General features: G+C 45.2%; 1 protein-coding gene across 1 annotated transcript in view; it reads right to left on the reverse strand.

The window, feature by feature from the left end:
• Window positions 1–17,253, reverse strand: part of ttc6 (tetratricopeptide repeat domain 6) — a 217,118-nt gene that overhangs the window by 46,863 nt on the left and 153,002 nt on the right. Inside the window, exon 29 of the mRNA XM_078233109.1 lies at window positions 14,295–14,465. Coding sequence (XP_078089235.1) covers window positions 14,295–14,465 — 171 coding nt within the window. The remainder of the gene's footprint in view (window positions 1–14,294; window positions 14,466–17,253) is intronic.

Raw genomic sequence — 17,253 nt, forward strand, 5'->3', positions numbered from 1 at the left:
TGTCGTGTGTCGCGAAGGCCGCCTTGGAGAACGCTTACCCGAATATCAGAGGCCGAATGCCTGTGAGCGCTGAAGTGCTCCCCAACAGGAAGAGAACAGTCTTGCCTGGTGATTGTCGAGCAGTGTTCATTCATCCGTTGTCGCAGCGTCTGTGAACGTTCAAAGGGGGTGGGGGGGTGGTCTACATGAGCCATCTCACGCTCGCTTCCAGTGGGTGGCTATCCTGTTGGCCTCGCATTTTCAGCCAGAGATCTTGGGGGGTCAAGGAGCCTGTACCAGGCTGATTGCTGCACTTGACAGTCCGGACGGGTCCCCCGTCTTGGATCCAGAGGGCATCAGAGCTATCGCCCGACATTACTACATTGCCCTCTTCGGATCCGTCCAGCAAGGATGCCCGCAGAGTTGTGTGGAAGGACCTGCCGTAGGTCAGCCCAGAGGATCATAGAATCACAGAAAGAGGCCATTCGGCCCATCGGGTCTGCACCAAACACAATCCCACCCATATCCCAACATATTTTACCCACTAGTCCCTCTAACCTATGCATCTCAGGACACTAAGGGCAATTTTAGCATGGCCAATCAACCTAACCCGCACACCTTTGGACTGTGGGAGGAAACCGGAGCACCCGGAGGAAACCCACGCAGACACGAGGAGAATGTGCAAACTCCACACAGACAGTGACCCAAGCCGGGAATCGAACCCAGGTCCCTGGAGCTGCGAAGCAGCAGTGCTAACCGCTGTGCTATGGATGCCGGCAGGCTTGGTGCCCCTATAAGCCTGAGGGAGCTGACCAGCGCCCTCGACAGCCTCTCGAGGGGGAAAGCCCCTTGGCTGAACGGGCTGACCGTGGAGTTCTTCAAGGAGTTCTGGGAGTCCTGGGGAATGACTACCCAGAGATCCTGGGGACAGTCTTGCAACCGGGGAAATGCCCCTCTCGGCACAGGGCCATCATTGCCCTGTTGCCCAAGAAGGGGATCTCCGCCGACTCAAAAACTGGCGCCCGGTCTCCTTCCTCAGCACAGACTATAAAATCTTCACCAGGGCAATGTCAACACGCCTTGGCTCCGTGCTGAGCCACATGATCCACCATCACGGGCTCAAGGTGAGAGGGGCGAGGTATAACTCAGATATCAGAGGGACGTTGTTACACAGAGTGGTGGGGGCCTGGAATGCACTGCCAAGCAGGGTGGTGGAGGCAGGCACGCTGGCATCGTTTAAGACTTACCAGGATAGTCACATGAGCAGTCTGGGAATGGAAGGATACAAACTAATGGTCTAGTTGGACAAATGAGCGGCACAGGCTTGGAGGGCCGAAGGGCCTGTTTCCTGTGCTGTACTGTTTGTTCTTCTTTCTTTCTGACCAATCATACATGGTCCCGGGCTGTTCAATACACGACAACCTCCATCTGGTCCAGGACCTAACCCATCATTCCCAGAAGCCTGGTCTGTTGAGCGCCTTCCTGTTCCTTGATCAGGAGAAGGCGTTCGACAGGATGGATCACGAGTATCTGCTCGGAACTTTGTCGTCCGGATGCGATTACTGTACTCTGCCGCAGAGCGTCTCATTAAAGTTAACGGGTCCCTGATGGTCCCTTCACTTTGGGAGAGGAATGCAGCAGGGCTGCTCCCTGTCCAGCCAACCATATTCAATATCCGTGGAGCCATTCTTTCACCTCTTGAGGTTGTTGGGTTTGACTCTGCGCGGGCCGGGCGTCAGGGTGGTCCTGTCGGCTTACGCCGATGACGTGCTCCTCGTGTTCCCGGACCCAGCTGACCTGCAGAGGATGCAAGAGTGTCAGGCCGTGTACTCCGTCGCGTCCTCTGCCAGCATCAACTGGGCCAAGTGCTCCGGACTCCTGATCGGTCCGTGGCAGATGGACCCTCTCCCAGAGGAGCTCAGGTCCTTCACCTGGAGCAGGACCAGCCTCCTCTACTTGGGAGTTCATCTTTGCCCAGCTGAGGAATCCTGGTCGGTGAACTGGCAGGAGTTGGAGACCAAAGTCACTGCTCGCCTGAGTCACTGGACAGGGCTGCTCCGATTGCTGTCTCGTCAAGCGCCTTCCTGTCCCTTGATCAGAAGAAGGTCTTCAACAGGGTGGATCACAAGTATCTGCTCGGAACTCTGAGTTCTCATCATAATGTGGAGATGCCGGCGTTGGACTGGGGCAAACTACCCAGCCTTCAGGAGAACAGTGACCACGACACCACACAACCCTGCCACAGCAACCTCTGCAAGACGTGCCGGATCATCGACACGGATGCCATCATCTCACGTGAGAACACCATCTACCAGGTACACGGTACCTACTCTTGCAACTCGGCCAACATTGTCTACCTGAGACGCTGCAGGAAAGGATGTCCCGAGGCATGGTACATTGGGGAAACCATGCAGACGCTACGACAACGGATGAATGAACACCGCTCGACAATCACCAGGCAAGACTGTTCTCTGCCTGTGGGGGAGCACTTCAGCAGTCATGGGCATTCAGCCTCTGATCTTCAGGTAAGCGTTCTCCAAGGCGGCCTTCACGACACACGACAGCGCAGAGTCGCTGAGCAGAAACTGATAGCCAAGTTCCGCACACATGAGGATGGCCTAAACTGGGATGTTGGATTTATGTCACATTATCAGTAACCCCCACAGCTTGCCTCCTGGACTTGCAGGCTGTCCTGTCTGGAGACAATACACATCGCTTTAACCTGTGCTTAATGCTCCCTCCACCCACATTGTCTGTATCTTTAAGATCTGGCTGGTTGTAGGGATTCGCATTCTAATCAGTATTCTGTAACTTGATTTTTGTGTCTCTGTGCCCTGCTTGAGAGCACATTTCCACTCCATCTGACAAAGGAGCAGTGCTCCGAAAGCTAATGGTATTTGCTACCAAATAAACCTGTTGGACTTTAACCTGGTGTTGTTAAAACTCTTACTGTGTTCTCATCATAAACCAGCTGATCGCCTCCATGCTGTGGTATCAGCTGGTCACTTTGACCCCTCCCCTGACTTCATCACAAACATCCAGAGAACCCTCGTCCGGTTCTTCTGGGACAACCGACTGCACTGGGTCCCTGCTGAGGTTCTGCATCTCCCAGTCGAGGAGGGCGGTCAGGCGTTTGTGTGCCTTCGCACCCAGGTGGTGATCTTCCGCCTCCAGACCCTGAAAATATACCTTTGTCGAGCCTCCTCCACAATGGTATGCTCTGGCGACACATTTCTTCTGTCAGGTGCACAGCTTGAATTATGACATGTAGCTCCTGTACAAAAATCTGGGGAGTCTTCGGACCTCCTTGCAGGTGTTGACCATCTTTTACCAGAACCTCCTCATGGTCTGGAACACGGTTGCTTCGCGCTGCAGCTCTCCCCCGTCAGGAGTAGTGACTATCGTGCGAAAGCCGCTGCTCAGGAATCCGCACCTCCAGCCGTATAACTTCAGGTGGCTGGCGGAGAGGAGGACCATGGACCCTGGGGTGACCAGGATCGGGGACGTGCTGGGTGGCAGAAGAGGTGGGCTGGATGAACCCTCACGAGCTGACTGAGTGCGCGGGGGGTGGCTGTCCAGCCTGCGGCCAATGCCATCCAAAACCTTAGGAAGGTCATACTCGGACCCGAGTGCACACGCAGTCTTGAGGAGGCGCAACTGTGCAGTGGGATCCCGTCTGAGCGTACCCATGCTCGGACGGAATTTCACATTGGCCCAAAATCTAGCCCCCCCCCCCTCCCAGGTCAGGCGCCCCACAGCTTGAACCACCTCATGGAAATGACCTCCGTGCCCTTTGCCACCCCACGGAGGTGTTTCCTGTACGGGCTGCTGCTGTACACCTTCTCCTACCGCGTCTTCACCCGTAGCCCGGATACATCTTAGTGGGCCTTGCTGCCGCTGGGCGGCGAAGGTCCCCAGTGGAGGTCCCTCTACGGAGTGATCTCCCCCCACCATCTCAGGGACCTGAGGTGGAGGGTGCTGCACGCGGCAGTACCGTACAATCATAGGTTCTACCGGTTCACGGGCTCCCAAGCGTGCCCTTTTTGCAACCTTGTGGAGTCCGTGAGCCATGTCTATGTTGCATATTATAAGCTGCACAACTTTTTCAGTTTTCTAAAAAACCTTTTTTATTAATGTTTTGTTTGCGCTTCAATCCCATGCTTCTGATCTACGGGTGCCTGGTGTGGAGGGGGGTGGGGAAGAAGGAGGACCTCTTCGTGAACCTGCTCCTAGGCCTAGCAAGGCATTCCATTTACAGGTCCAGGCAGCGGGCGATCGAGGGGGTCATCCAACCTGATTGTCTGCCCCAATACACGGCTATATTAACGGCTGGGTATCCCTGGAATGGCTTCATGCGGTGTCCGAGGGCACTACTGATGCCTTCCGTGCCCGCTGGGCACCACAGGGACTGGGGTGTATTATTGACCCCTTCAATCACATTTTAATTTGATTGTTTTGAGTTTCCTTTGTGCTTTGTGCTTTGCTTTTCGGTTCGGGTGGGTCCCCCTCCTTTTCAGGAGCTGCCCCTTTTAATTTGTCCCTCAGTTAATCTGATTTAGTTTATTTGGTTGCTACACAAAAAGAAATCCCTAATTATCAGAATTTAAAATACAGCTGCACTCTCTTAGCTCATCATTACTTTATTTAAATAAGTAGTTCTGTTAGGGTTTGCTTAATTGAGTAGGTTGTGCTCATTGTGAGTGGAACAGGTATGATAGCAAGTTAATGCATCCTTAATATTTATAGTTTGAAAGCATCTTAAATTGTTTTGTATTACTGTGATTTAGTTATAATCTGTAAAATTAACTGAATTGTCCTATTACATTTTCTAAATTATACAGTGCTTGGTTACAAGCTAATCTTTCATCTGGAGGTTTAATCGAAACTGCATGCTTAAAATATAGAGGAATGTTTTTGTGTACAACTTTATTCTAGTATTGGTGGCACGATTAGTACTGCTGTCTCACCATGCCAGGGACCTGGATATGATTCCAGCCTTAGCTGACTAATGTGGCGTTTGCACATTCTCCCGGAGGGGGGGGAGGGGAGGAGGGAGGGAGGATCTGGATAAAATGCTCTTTTAGAGAGTTGGTGCAGTTTTGATGGGCTGAATGGCCTCTTGCACTGTAGGGATTATATTTCAGATGTCATACTATAGACAGGGCTAACATTTTGTTATTGTAAATCAAATATTTTGATATAGTTAGAATACTGCAAAGTTAATGTTAACTGATATCATTATATTTCATGTTTTTAAAAACTTCCAACTATATAGTTTTGACATTCATTCCTATCTATTTGTGATGTAGATCCTGAAGCCCAAACTGGGAATTTTCAATCTGCAACCTTAAGCAGCTCTCATTAAAATAAACTACAATGAAGCATAGTGGATGATACTTTGGACATAAATTTAATGCTCTGTGCCACAAAGGTGTTTTTTAAAAAAACTGCATCTGAATAATTTTTTAAAAGATGCAATTACAGTAATATATGGCATGTTTTAATCCTACCCAATATGTTTAGAATTTAATCTACCATTGGTTACTGGGAAGTGTACATTAATCCCATTAATAAAACACCAAAACTTGTCAATTTCTCCTTGTGAGAAATGTGAAGGATCAGAAGTGCGATCTTCAAGTGTTATTGAATGGCTTTCCACCAAACAATTGCATTTTTTTGTGGAATAACAGGGGTTGTATTTTGGGTTTTTTTTTAGTTCATCCTTTTCAAGATTAACACAGGCCCAGATTTTCAGAGTTGCTCTGCAAGCCTTTAAACATAGGGGTGGGGCCTAGTCCCACAGGCATTTTCTGCCGATACGTGTAATTCATAAGGGAATCCACCCCCATGAGGGAAACTCAGTGATGATTTCAAATATCCCCCTTTTTTTGCTATGAAAGGCAGCACAGAGCTATTTGTTCTAGATGTTCAATTTTTCAAAATTTTCTGCATATCCAAGGATCCCTGATGGCCCATATAAATACTCCTGAGAAGTGAAAAATGAACTGGGAAGCTCCTTAAATCCACAGGCCTATGTTGGAAAAGTAGGGTGTCGGTGATAGGTTTAAATAAAAACCGCAGCTACAATAACTGTTTGTTGACATTACCCTAAGGGCTGTCATTATTAATGCTAGATTGCTTTCCACATACTATATTTATCCCAGCAGGGGGTCTTATGTTTTATGTGGGGTTATGACTCGTACTTGAGGGGATTTAAATATTTTGGAAGACCTTTCATGAATGGGAGATTTTTGAATATAGTAAGGCTGTAATGATTATGTAGAATTTTATTTTATTTCATCTCTATCTGACTTTTGAAATCTATTCCATGGTGGATAGTGGGCGAGTTGGCATCGAGTATGAGGGACCAAGGTGGGGGGGGAGAAGGTGATGTGTTAGCATAGGGAGTAGGTGAGAATTAGAGGGCCTAAAATAGGAGCAAACTACGAAGGTGAAGCCCCAGAGGACTTGAGTAGGCTGCCTTGGTATTCAGCAGCCCTTGTGGCCATGTCCGGTGGGCATTTGGGGACAGTGAGATAGGCTCCATCTGACAGCCAACCCCTAGCCAGTCAGGGGAGTTTCTCCTGAGGTGTTGAGTCAGGAAATTTCCAACTATCTGTGCCAAGAGTGAGAATTTGGGCCAATGAACCCTCATGATGTGAGAAAAGTGGGCCATCGTGGATTTTCAATGTATGCAGAGGATGTTGAAAAATTGAACATCCAGAACAATAGTTCTGTGTTCAAGCAATAATTTGTCATGCTCTGCAATATCAGAGAGGATGATGGGATTCTGGATTGAAAATTCTGGATTGAAAACTCTGAATGTGGTTGCACAAGAAGCTGCTGGAAAAACAGGAATAATATAGAGAGGAGTGATCACTTCTCCATGAAGCAGCACCGAAAACTGAAATCCCTGTGATACTAGATACCTGGGACTGTCGTCCCCCCGTGCCCCCTCATCCCCCCTCCCCCACACCCCGCCCCCCACCCCACCACCCCACCCCACCACCACCCCCACACCCCACCCCCACCCCCCCCAAACCCACCCCCACCCCACCCCCCCACCCCCCCACCACCCAACCCGCCGCCCACCCAACCCCCCCCCACCCACCCCCACCATCCCCCCTCCGCCACCACCCCCCTCTGCCACCCCCCTCCCCACCACCCCCCTCCCAACCACCACCCCCCCACCCCCCCCAACCACCACCCCCGCCACCCCCCCCCCCAACCACCACCCCCGCCACCCCCCCCCCCCCCCACCCCCACCCCCCACCCTCCAGAGAGCATAAAATCAAAGGTTGGGACTATTTCTGGATCCCAACAGCCACCGGTTGGTCTTCTAGCTTAAGCTGAGCAACACCAGGCTATAACGTATGGTAAGTAACCGAAAGCATGTTTCAACATGGAGGTGTCCTTCCAGGTTACCACTGTGGATTCTAGAAGTCTGAGGTATAGGTAGCCATTTTTCTAGTTGTAAATAAGGTTTCAAGGTTCCTCAATTCAGTCTGAACTTGAGGGGAGCTTGGTGTGGACAGCAGCTGACGTTTATGATTCATATTGAAACCAATGACCTGGGTAGAAGTATTTTTATGGCATGCATAGGGAGTTTATGGAGTTGGGTTCTGTGTTTTTTTTTTCAAAAAGTTTTTAAAAATCCATACGTAACTTTGTGCACTCTTTTTTTTAAAGAAAAAAACCTTTTACCACAGCCGAATAAAGATCCTCCCTGCTATTTTAAGAAGTCTCACAACAGGTTAAAGTCTAATAGGTTTATTTGGTAGCATAAGCTTTCGGAGCGCTGCTCCTTCATCAGGTGAGTGAAGAGTTGAGTTCACAAACCGAGGACATATAGGCACAGACTCAATTTACAAGATAATGATTGGAATGCGAGTCTTAACAGGTAATCAGATAATGTTAAGGAAAGACTTGCACTTGATATTCTTGGCAACTAAACTGTAGGATAATGGAAGTGAGGTGGCAGCGTTAATGAAGGATGGACAACGTAAGGGTTGTGTTAAGAAGTAGAGTATTTCTGAAAGAGATGTTGAAGCATTTTGTCTTGCAATCATCAGGATACTTCATAGGAATACTAATTATAAGGGAAAACAAAATTTATTATGAGAATAAATCCAGTATAACTGTTGCTTTCTTGCAAAGTGCTCTGAGTGTAAGACAAAGCTTCAACATGTGTTTTTGTTCAGAAATACTTGAGTTTTATACTACTAAACGCCCAAATAGGAGGTAGTGGTATAATTCTTGAAATTGTTGTACTCCAATGTTGTTTGAAAGGCTGTGAAGTGACTGATCAAAAGATGAGATATTGTTCTTTGAGCTTGCCTTAAGCCTGATTGAAATGTTGTAGGAGGTCAAGGATAGAGAAGTCAGCGTGAGAGCATGATGGAGAATTAAAATGAGGAATTGGAAGCTTGGGATCATGCCTGAGCACGTAACGGAAGATATCTGCAATTTGCATTTGATTTCTTAATGTAGGGCAAACTGTATTGTGAGCATGAAAACTTATAGTGTCACAAGTAGGCTTACATTAACACTGCAATGAAGTTACTGTGAAAATCCCCTAGTCGCTACACTCTGGCGCCTGTTCGGGTACAGTGAGGGAGAATTTAGCATGACCAATGCACCTAACCAGCATGTCTTTCGGACTGTGGGAGGAAACCAGAGCACCCAGAGGAAACCCACACCGACGCGTGCAGACTCCGCACAGACAGTGACCCCAAGCTGGGAATCGAACCCAGGTCCCTGGCGTTGTAAGGCAGCAGTGCTAACCACGGTGCCACCGTGCTGCCCATTTCAAATTTTTCCCAGTTGTGATGAAAGGTCACCATATTCTGCCTGACCTGAATATTTCCAACATTTTCTGCTGGTTCTGAAAGCATTAGTGTAACACTTTTTTTGGTGAATTACTACATTATGACATGCCTAGATTGTTGAAAGGAATTAAAGGAGCGTTTAATTTTACACTTATCTCCTGCCAATGCAAAATGGCCATCTGTGCATGCGCACTGGTCTGTGCAGCTGTTACTCTGCTCAGTTGGAAAGTAGTTAATGTCTTATTAAGCACAGGATATCATTCTGTTACAATATGTTCCAAGCAAACAAGACTTGTCGGGGCGGGGGGTGCTGTCATAAGACATGCAGTCATGTGTAATTAGGATAGACTTGGTTCATGATCATACTGAAATTTGAAAATGAGAAACATGACACATACTAATATAAAAACAGAAAATGCTGGGAAATCCGGGTCATCCAGACTCTCAACATGGCTTGATTCTCTCCACAGATGCCATCAGACCTGCTGAGGTTTTCCAGTATTTTCTGTTTTTGTTTCAAATTTCAGCATCTGCAGTATTTTTGCCTTTACAAATACTAATATCCTAGAAGTTTAAATTTAATGGGATAAATTACTGTAATTGCAAACCACCTGTAGGGAATGGCTGCAAATGCCACAGATTAAAATCCCCCAATCCCACTACCGCCTAACTTGCCCACCCCAGGTTCCGAAACTTTGCATCCAGACCTGCACTAAGAGTAAACCTGGCAGGCTGTGATTGTTTGGCATTGGCAGAAAACGCAGTCCTTTTTATTTGTGAGTTCGAGGTTCTGGTCCTTATTTGCAATCCTTAAATATGCAAATTTGTGTTGGATTTGAATCATGTGATGCGTGTTTTGAGAGGAAAAGGATAAACTAAACCCATACAGTTAGTTCTTGTAATTTGAGCTTGAATTGTGAATTCCATCAATTGCAGCTTTCATTTGTGTAATGGCTTTAATGTACTGAATCTTCCAATTAGCATGGGGTAAATAAGGACAGTAAGTTTAAAGGGATGGATTTTCAGAGAAAGCATGAAATTAACTCTGGAACTTCCTGACCTGAAGTAGACCAGTCTACTTTTTTAAAAAAGGTCCCTGCCCATTATATTTCTGTTCTGGACAGGTGGGGGTGGGATGGAGTCAGGTCCAGAGCCTCTAGAGGAAGCAATAGAGGTGGGAAATGATGAGGCCAGCAGGCTAGAACATTAGCCTCTCTTTACTGGGACATTTGGCACAGTTTTAATGAGGTTCATATCCCACTTCCCCACCCACCCAACACAAAGCTCTTTAGTATTCCTCATTTTTTTCCCTCCATGTCTTATGCAATCTGGCAACATCTCTAAATTTTTGCTTTTAAGCCCACTTTCTCTCTATATATTTAACAATTGTAATTTGAAGTCTATTCAAAACAGCTGAGCATGGGTTTGGGTTTATCATACAAAATAAGCACTGTTAATTTGCACCTATCTCCCTGAGTAATCTGATTCTTAACTAATTTAAATTCATTGAGGTATGATGGTCACTCTCTCAGTAAATTAAAATAAATTACTTTCAAAAATTGTTAAACTTGCCTTTTACTGTCCTTGGCACCAATATGAATCAGTTTTTGGCCTCCCTGATTGGCTAGCTTATTTTTAAAGACCCCCCCCCCTCCCAAATGGTGACTAATTTGCATGGGAATGTGGTCCATTTTGGGGCAGAGCCTCCAGCACAATTGTTTTCTCTTTACAACTACTGCAGAAGATTGCAAAAATTGAAATTATCCTGAAAGCAAATTCCATGATCTTTACACTAGTTACCTCAACCTCAGACTTTGCTGGCACAATCAAGTTGAAACTCCAGTGTTTTATTTCCCTTTTCAAAACTGCATCCAATTGTGCTCTGTTCTTGGCCTTGGCCATCTAAGGTATGTCTGAAGAGGAAGTGCCTTTCGTAAATGTGGTGATGTTGAAAGCTGGACATTTATCCTCGGTGAAACATAGCACTCCTGAAGAATTCCCCTCAGAAAACAGTGAGAACTCCATGGGAAAGAATGTAGAGCTATCCAGTATAGAATATGACAACTTTGAAACACAGGAGCTGCTTTGTGAATCAGTCTCATTCAAATCCAGAATGCCAACCACCCCTCCAATATCTAAATTTACAAATACCAATTATGAAAGCCTTGAGGAAACCTCTCCAAATCCCGAGGCTCAGAGGCATAAAATAGTAAACAGTGCCAATTATAAAATGGGAGCCAAACAATGGAGCACAGGAATGTCAAGCAAATCTACCTCTTCCAGAGGAGCAAATCTCTCAACGATCCACGAAGAAAGCCATGCAAATGTGACTTTGTCAGAAGCTGAACTGATTCATACATTCAGCACTGCAAATGTCACTCCATCTAAAGAAATTGATATTCAAAATGATGCAACACTACCAACATCTCTCAAACTGCTCAGGAAGGAAAAAGCTGAAGTTTTTGAAGATAGATCCACGCCACTTTCTCATAAATCTTCTGACGGTGATCCAAGTCATCTTGGGATAGCTGTTAGCAAAAGGAAATATCGGAGGAACAAAAGATTGCCTATAGAGCAGGTATGTTAGAGTTTTGTAATTTAATTAATCATGCAATAAGATCCGGTTGGGCAATTGCTTGGTAATGTCATTTTCATTCAAATGTGCTTTTTATATCCAAGCTTCGGAAAATTCATCTGAAGGACTTGATATTTGCTAACTCTCATCTGAAATCAAACCCTTATTGTGGCAGAAATTCAAACCTGGACTCTTCTTCATCTGCGTGATTCTAATGATTTGACTCTGGTTTCAAAGCTAAGCCTATAAAAGTTTCTTTCAAGTGGCCACACCAGATGTTAATTGCTGAGCAAACCAAATCCCAGAGGGAAGCTTGGCTTATGGGCCATGCCCTTTCTGTATTTTGAAAACAAGAAGAAAGCTCTTTTGCTGGATGGCTGGTTTGTGATTTGGAGTAATACTAAAAGTGTGGGTTCAATTCCCCTACCAACTGAGGTTATTTATGAAGGCCTGTCTCCTCATTTTTGCTCCTTGCCTGAGGTCTGGTGATCCTCGGGTTAAATCATCACTAGTCAACTCTCTCTCTCAAAGGGTAAAGCAGCCTATGGTCACCTAGGACTAAAGCATCTTTACCTTGCCTCCCACCTGTATTCTTTCATGTCATAAACGTCCCAGACATTCTGACTTTAGTAACCTTTCCACAGCTCAACTAAATCATTTACCTACCAGCCTTCTTCATAGAATAACAACATGTTCCCTAATATCCAGGCTGGAATTTTCTGGCTATTCACGCCAATTCTCCGGTCCCACCAGCAGCGCATTCTGCCTGTGCGTTTCATGGTGGTGTGGAGTGACATCAATGGGAAATCTCATTGACAGCGATGGGATCAGAGAATCCTGCGCTAGCAAGCAGCATGCCACCTTCCACTGCTGGGAAGCAGGAAAATCATGCTCCCATTCTTACAGTGGCATACAAAAACATCATGTTAGAGTAACAAATATTTTGTGTGCAATAATTACTAAGACTAATACAAAACTAACATGATTCTTAATCTTTGTACAAATTGATGGATAATTATGCAATTGCTCTTTAGTGAATGCTTTTAAAATTTCATGGGACTGACTGCAAGCTCTCTCTCTGTTATCTGCCCACAGCAAATTCGAATAAGAGAATGGACAATTCGCCAGTTATCCAACATTGAAGAAGCCAGGAAACATGAACTAGTTATCGAAGTTGACTAAGTCTGCAGAAGGTGTGAATGTTTAGAGATATAGCATATGTAGAAGAGGGTGTTTTTTTTGATTTTGCAGTTCACTTCACGAAGTAGTGTTCTGTCTCTGGTTTTGGCATCATGAACATGGTAGGGGTAGTGGGTGGAGGTGTGGAAAAACAAACAATGGTCTTCAATTGGTTTTGGCCAGGAAGAGGCGCAACATTAAAAAAAAATTAAAGGCAGCATGGTGGCACAGTGGTTAGCACTGCTGCCTCTCAACGCCAGGGACCCAAGTTCACTTCCGGTCTTGGGTGACTGCATGGGTTTCCTCCCACAGTCCAAAGATAGATTGGCCATGCTAAATTGTCCCAAGATAAATAGGTTAGGGGGATTAGCACGGTAAATATGTGGGGTTACGGGGGTGGGCCTTTTGAAGATGTCCTGTCAGAGTTGGTGCCGATCTGAAGGGCCAAATTGCCTCCTCCTGCACTGTAATGATGCTATGATTAAATTAGTTTTTACCAGTTCAGGATATAAAATATTTCCATTGCCACAGAGAATGTCAAAAGCAATAGTTATGATTTTCCTTGTTTGTGAGGTAGACACAAAAAACTAGAATCTTTAGCTACCATTCTTTATAAGGTCGTTGAGTGTTAGTTGAAAATCCCTAAATTTGAAAACCAGATGAAGTTCAGTAATTCCACAAGATGGATCAAAATAAGTTGGATGTCTAGTAATTTACATGTTTCCGAACTGTTAAATCCATCAGATCCTACACAAACTGCCTATTGTAGATTATTCCAATTGAATAGATGGATTGAGTTTTTCATTTTGAAAACTAGACACAACATAAATGTATGTATGATGAAGGAATGGCCATTGGCAAAGACTGGGAAATTAGGGCCCAAATTTTCAGCCAGAAGAGCTCTGTACCTTGACTGAAATAGTGCCAGAGCCCTGACTCTGTAAATTCCATCCCCCATGTCTAGCACGTAGCATCTTTGCAAGGGTGGGAGGAAAGGGAGAAATGAGGGTAGGAAAAGTGTTTTTTTTTTAATATAAGGGACTGGGCATATTATGGTTTAGTGTCCAGAAATTTGTAATAAATACTTGGAATTATATTTCATCTGTGCTGTTGGTGGATATTGTGTAAATTGGCATGGAGGTTATAATGGCAAAGTATGGTGGGTTGGGTGTCATGGGTTGGCATGAGCTAGCACTACATTGACAAAGGGGCTATAAGGAGTCATGGGTGAGACCAATGGGCCTTACTGTTTTCATTATGACGAGTACTGTTTCTGGGGGCAGCAGGCCCAATTCCAGTATGCACCCAACCACCACCCACCTTCATCACCCGCACACCCCCCTACCACGCATAATGAAAATCCAGTGATTTGGAGCAGTCTCTCCTGAGTCGGAGTTTGTGGAGCCTGCACACCTGGTTCAGGTGCAAGAAGTCAGGCTAAGATTTTGCTAACTAGATACAATGCATGGCAGTTATCTACTTGTGTAATTTAGCTCTGAATGTTGACAGTGATTCAAACTACAACTAACATTTGGATGTTGTAACTACCCTGTTCTTTTACTTGGAACTACTTCCTGATGCAGCAGTAAAATATGTCATCATACACAAAAATGTGTTTAATTTGTATTGAAACACATTTAAACCTTCTATGTGAAAAGTGGACACACAAGTAGTTGCAAAGTTAATTAAATGCATTGAGTTTTAAAATACTTAATTTTGGAAAAATACTGTACCAGTGAAAATTGTCTGTTGTGAAAGTAGAGGTTGGCTGCATTAAAATAAGCCAGTGAATAAGTTGGATCAAGAGTTATGGCTTTCTGATAGTCCCTCATGGCATTCGGCCTATCTCCTGTGAACTGGCTAATCACCCCACGGTTTGTAAATAACTTTGCAGACGCACTGATCTGAAATATAAAATAAAATACTTTCATGTCCAAGAAGCAATTTATTCAGCGTCAATTGTTTTTTGTATTAATAATCATTAACAGTAATAGCTACAAAGTTTGGTGAGCTATGTCCTTTTTTATGATTGAGATGCAGACCAAGAAGGTTCAATTTTAAGTTGTGGTCAGTATTGAGTTAACAATAGGTAGGTGTGATAACTCACTGGTGTGTAAAGCTGAGCTGTGAAGTTCTGCATTCAAATATGTAACCCGAGGGAAGAAGGGAATTTTGTGCTATCCCTGCAGCAGTGAAATTTAGATTATCCTCTTTTATTTGTTCTGTTTTTTTTTATGTAAGTTTTCTGCAAGAAGCTGAATAGTTGCTACAGTTTAAACTAAGAGAGTCCCTTTTAAATTATATGAAGATGGGGACGATTCTCTAACCATTCCGCACCTTTAGTAGGATCCCAGAGAATGTGTGAGGGCCTAAAAATCAATTTCCAACTCCTGGCGCCAAACAGTTTTGGATTCTCCTGGTCTCTGTCTAATGGCATAAACCGGTTCATTCCCAGAGAGGGCACAAGGCTGATTGACTGACTGAATTTCAATCTCATTAGTGAGTTTGGCACGTGACAATTTCCCCCTTTCAGAATGCACCCACCTCCCTGGCAGGGTATCGCACAGTGGTGACCAGCAGTGATCCACAAGTGTGGTTCAGGCAAAAGTGTTGCAAGGGTGAGCGAGAAGGTTGCGTGCCATTCAGCACGAACCTCCAGGGTACAAGAGTGTGGGGCAGCCAATGCCATGGTGTCAACCACCCCATGGGCTTGGTGGAGGGGAGAAGTTTAACAACACCAGGTTAAAGTCCAACAGGTTTATTTGGTAGCAAAAGCCACACAAGCTTTCGGAGCCCCAAGCCCCTTCTTCAGGTGAGTGGGAATTCTGTTCACAAACAGGGCATATAAAGACACAAACTCAATTTACATGAATAATAGTTGGAATGCGAATACTTACAGCTAATCAAGTCTTTAAGATACAAACAATGTGAGTGGCGAGAGCATCAAGACAGGCTAAAGAGATGTGTATTGTCTCCAGACAGGACAGCCAGTGAAACTCTGCAGGTCCAGGCAAGCTGTGGGGATTACAAATAGTGTGACATGAACCCAATATCCCGGTTGAGGCCGTCCTCATGTGTGCGGAACTTGGCTATTAGTTTCTGCTCAGCGACTCTGCGCCGTCGTGTGTCGTGAAGGCCGCCTTGGAGAACGCTTACCCGAATATCAGAGGCCGAATGCCCGTGACCGCTGATGTGCTCCCCAACAGGAGGAGAACAGTCTTGCCTGGTGATTGTCGAGCGGTGTTCATTCATCCGTTGTCGCAGCGTCAAAGTTCCGCACACACGAGGACGGCCTCAACCAGGATATTGGGTTCATGTCACACTATTTGTAATCCCCACAGCCTGCCTGGACCTGCAGGGTCTCACTGGCTGTCCTGTCTGGAGACAATACACATCTCTTTAGCCTGTCTTGATGTTCTCTCCACTCACATTGTTTGTATCTTAAAGACTTGATTAGCTGTAAGTATTCGCATTCCAACTATTATTCATGTAAATTGAGTTTGTGTCTTTATAAGCCCTGTTTGTGAACAGAATTCCCACTCACCTGAAGAAGGGGCTTGGGGCTCCGAAAGCTTGTGTGGCTTTTGCTACCAAATAAACCTGTTGGACTTTAACCTGGTGTTGTTAAACTTCTTACTGGGATTCTATGTTAACAGGGTCATCAGCCACATTTCGGTACCTAAGGGGGGGAATCCAACCATTCACCTTGAAGAGCACTTCTGCCAAGTTGAAGACTTATACGGGAGAATACAAACAAAAGGCTCTGTAAGCCATGGACAGCAGTCCACCCAGCCTCTATGATAATAGTGACAGGAGAAGGACCAAGCCTTTTCAGCAGTGATTGGCTTAAAGATTTAAAGTTATCAAGTGCGGGAAGGGGAACGGCTTGAACTGATAAGAAAATATGACTGTCTTTCATGATGAATTGGAAAAATTCAAAGGGCTACAAGCTAAGATTTACGTTGACCAAAGGCGGCTTCCCGATTTCTTAAGGCAAGTCCAGTACCATATGCCTTACAAAAGAAAGTGTATACTGAATCAAACGGGTTTGAAGAACTAGGTAGCATCCAGCCAGTACAGTTCTGAGTGGGCAGCACCTATACTTTCCACAGTGAAACCATTCACATTTGTGGCGATTAGAAACTAATCGGGTCCACAAGCTGGATAAATATCCAATCCTGAGAATTGAAGACCAGTGTGCAAAGCTGGCGGGAGGTCAATCTTACACAAAACTGGCAAGAGTCACATGTAGCAGCAATTTAAATTAGATGATGCTTCCCAGGAGTATATCACAAAATTGTTTTTCTATTCTTACAACCAAAATAGCCTCATACTTCCCTCATTATACTCTATTTGCCAACCTGTTGCCCAATTGCTTAACATGTCTGTATGTCTTTGCAGCCACTCTCTCTTCCTCACAGTTTACGTTCCTATTTAGCTTTGTATCATCAGCCAAATTTCATATATTTTTCTCTCTCTCATCCTCATTTATATCGATTGTAAATAGATGAGGACCCAGCACTGATCCTTACAGCAGTCCACTCGTCGTACAATGCCAATTTGAAAATGTCCATTTACCCCTACTTTCTGCTTCCTGTCTGTTGTACAATTGTTTATTCATGCTAATATTCATCCAATTCGGTGAACCCTTATCTTATGTATGATTTACCTTTTGTGTGGCATCTTGGGGTG

Source organism: Mustelus asterias, chromosome 18, assembly GCF_964213995.1.
Source record: "Mustelus asterias chromosome 18, sMusAst1.hap1.1, whole genome shotgun sequence".
In the NCBI taxonomy this organism is placed as follows: Eukaryota; Metazoa; Chordata; class Chondrichthyes; order Carcharhiniformes; family Triakidae; genus Mustelus; species Mustelus asterias.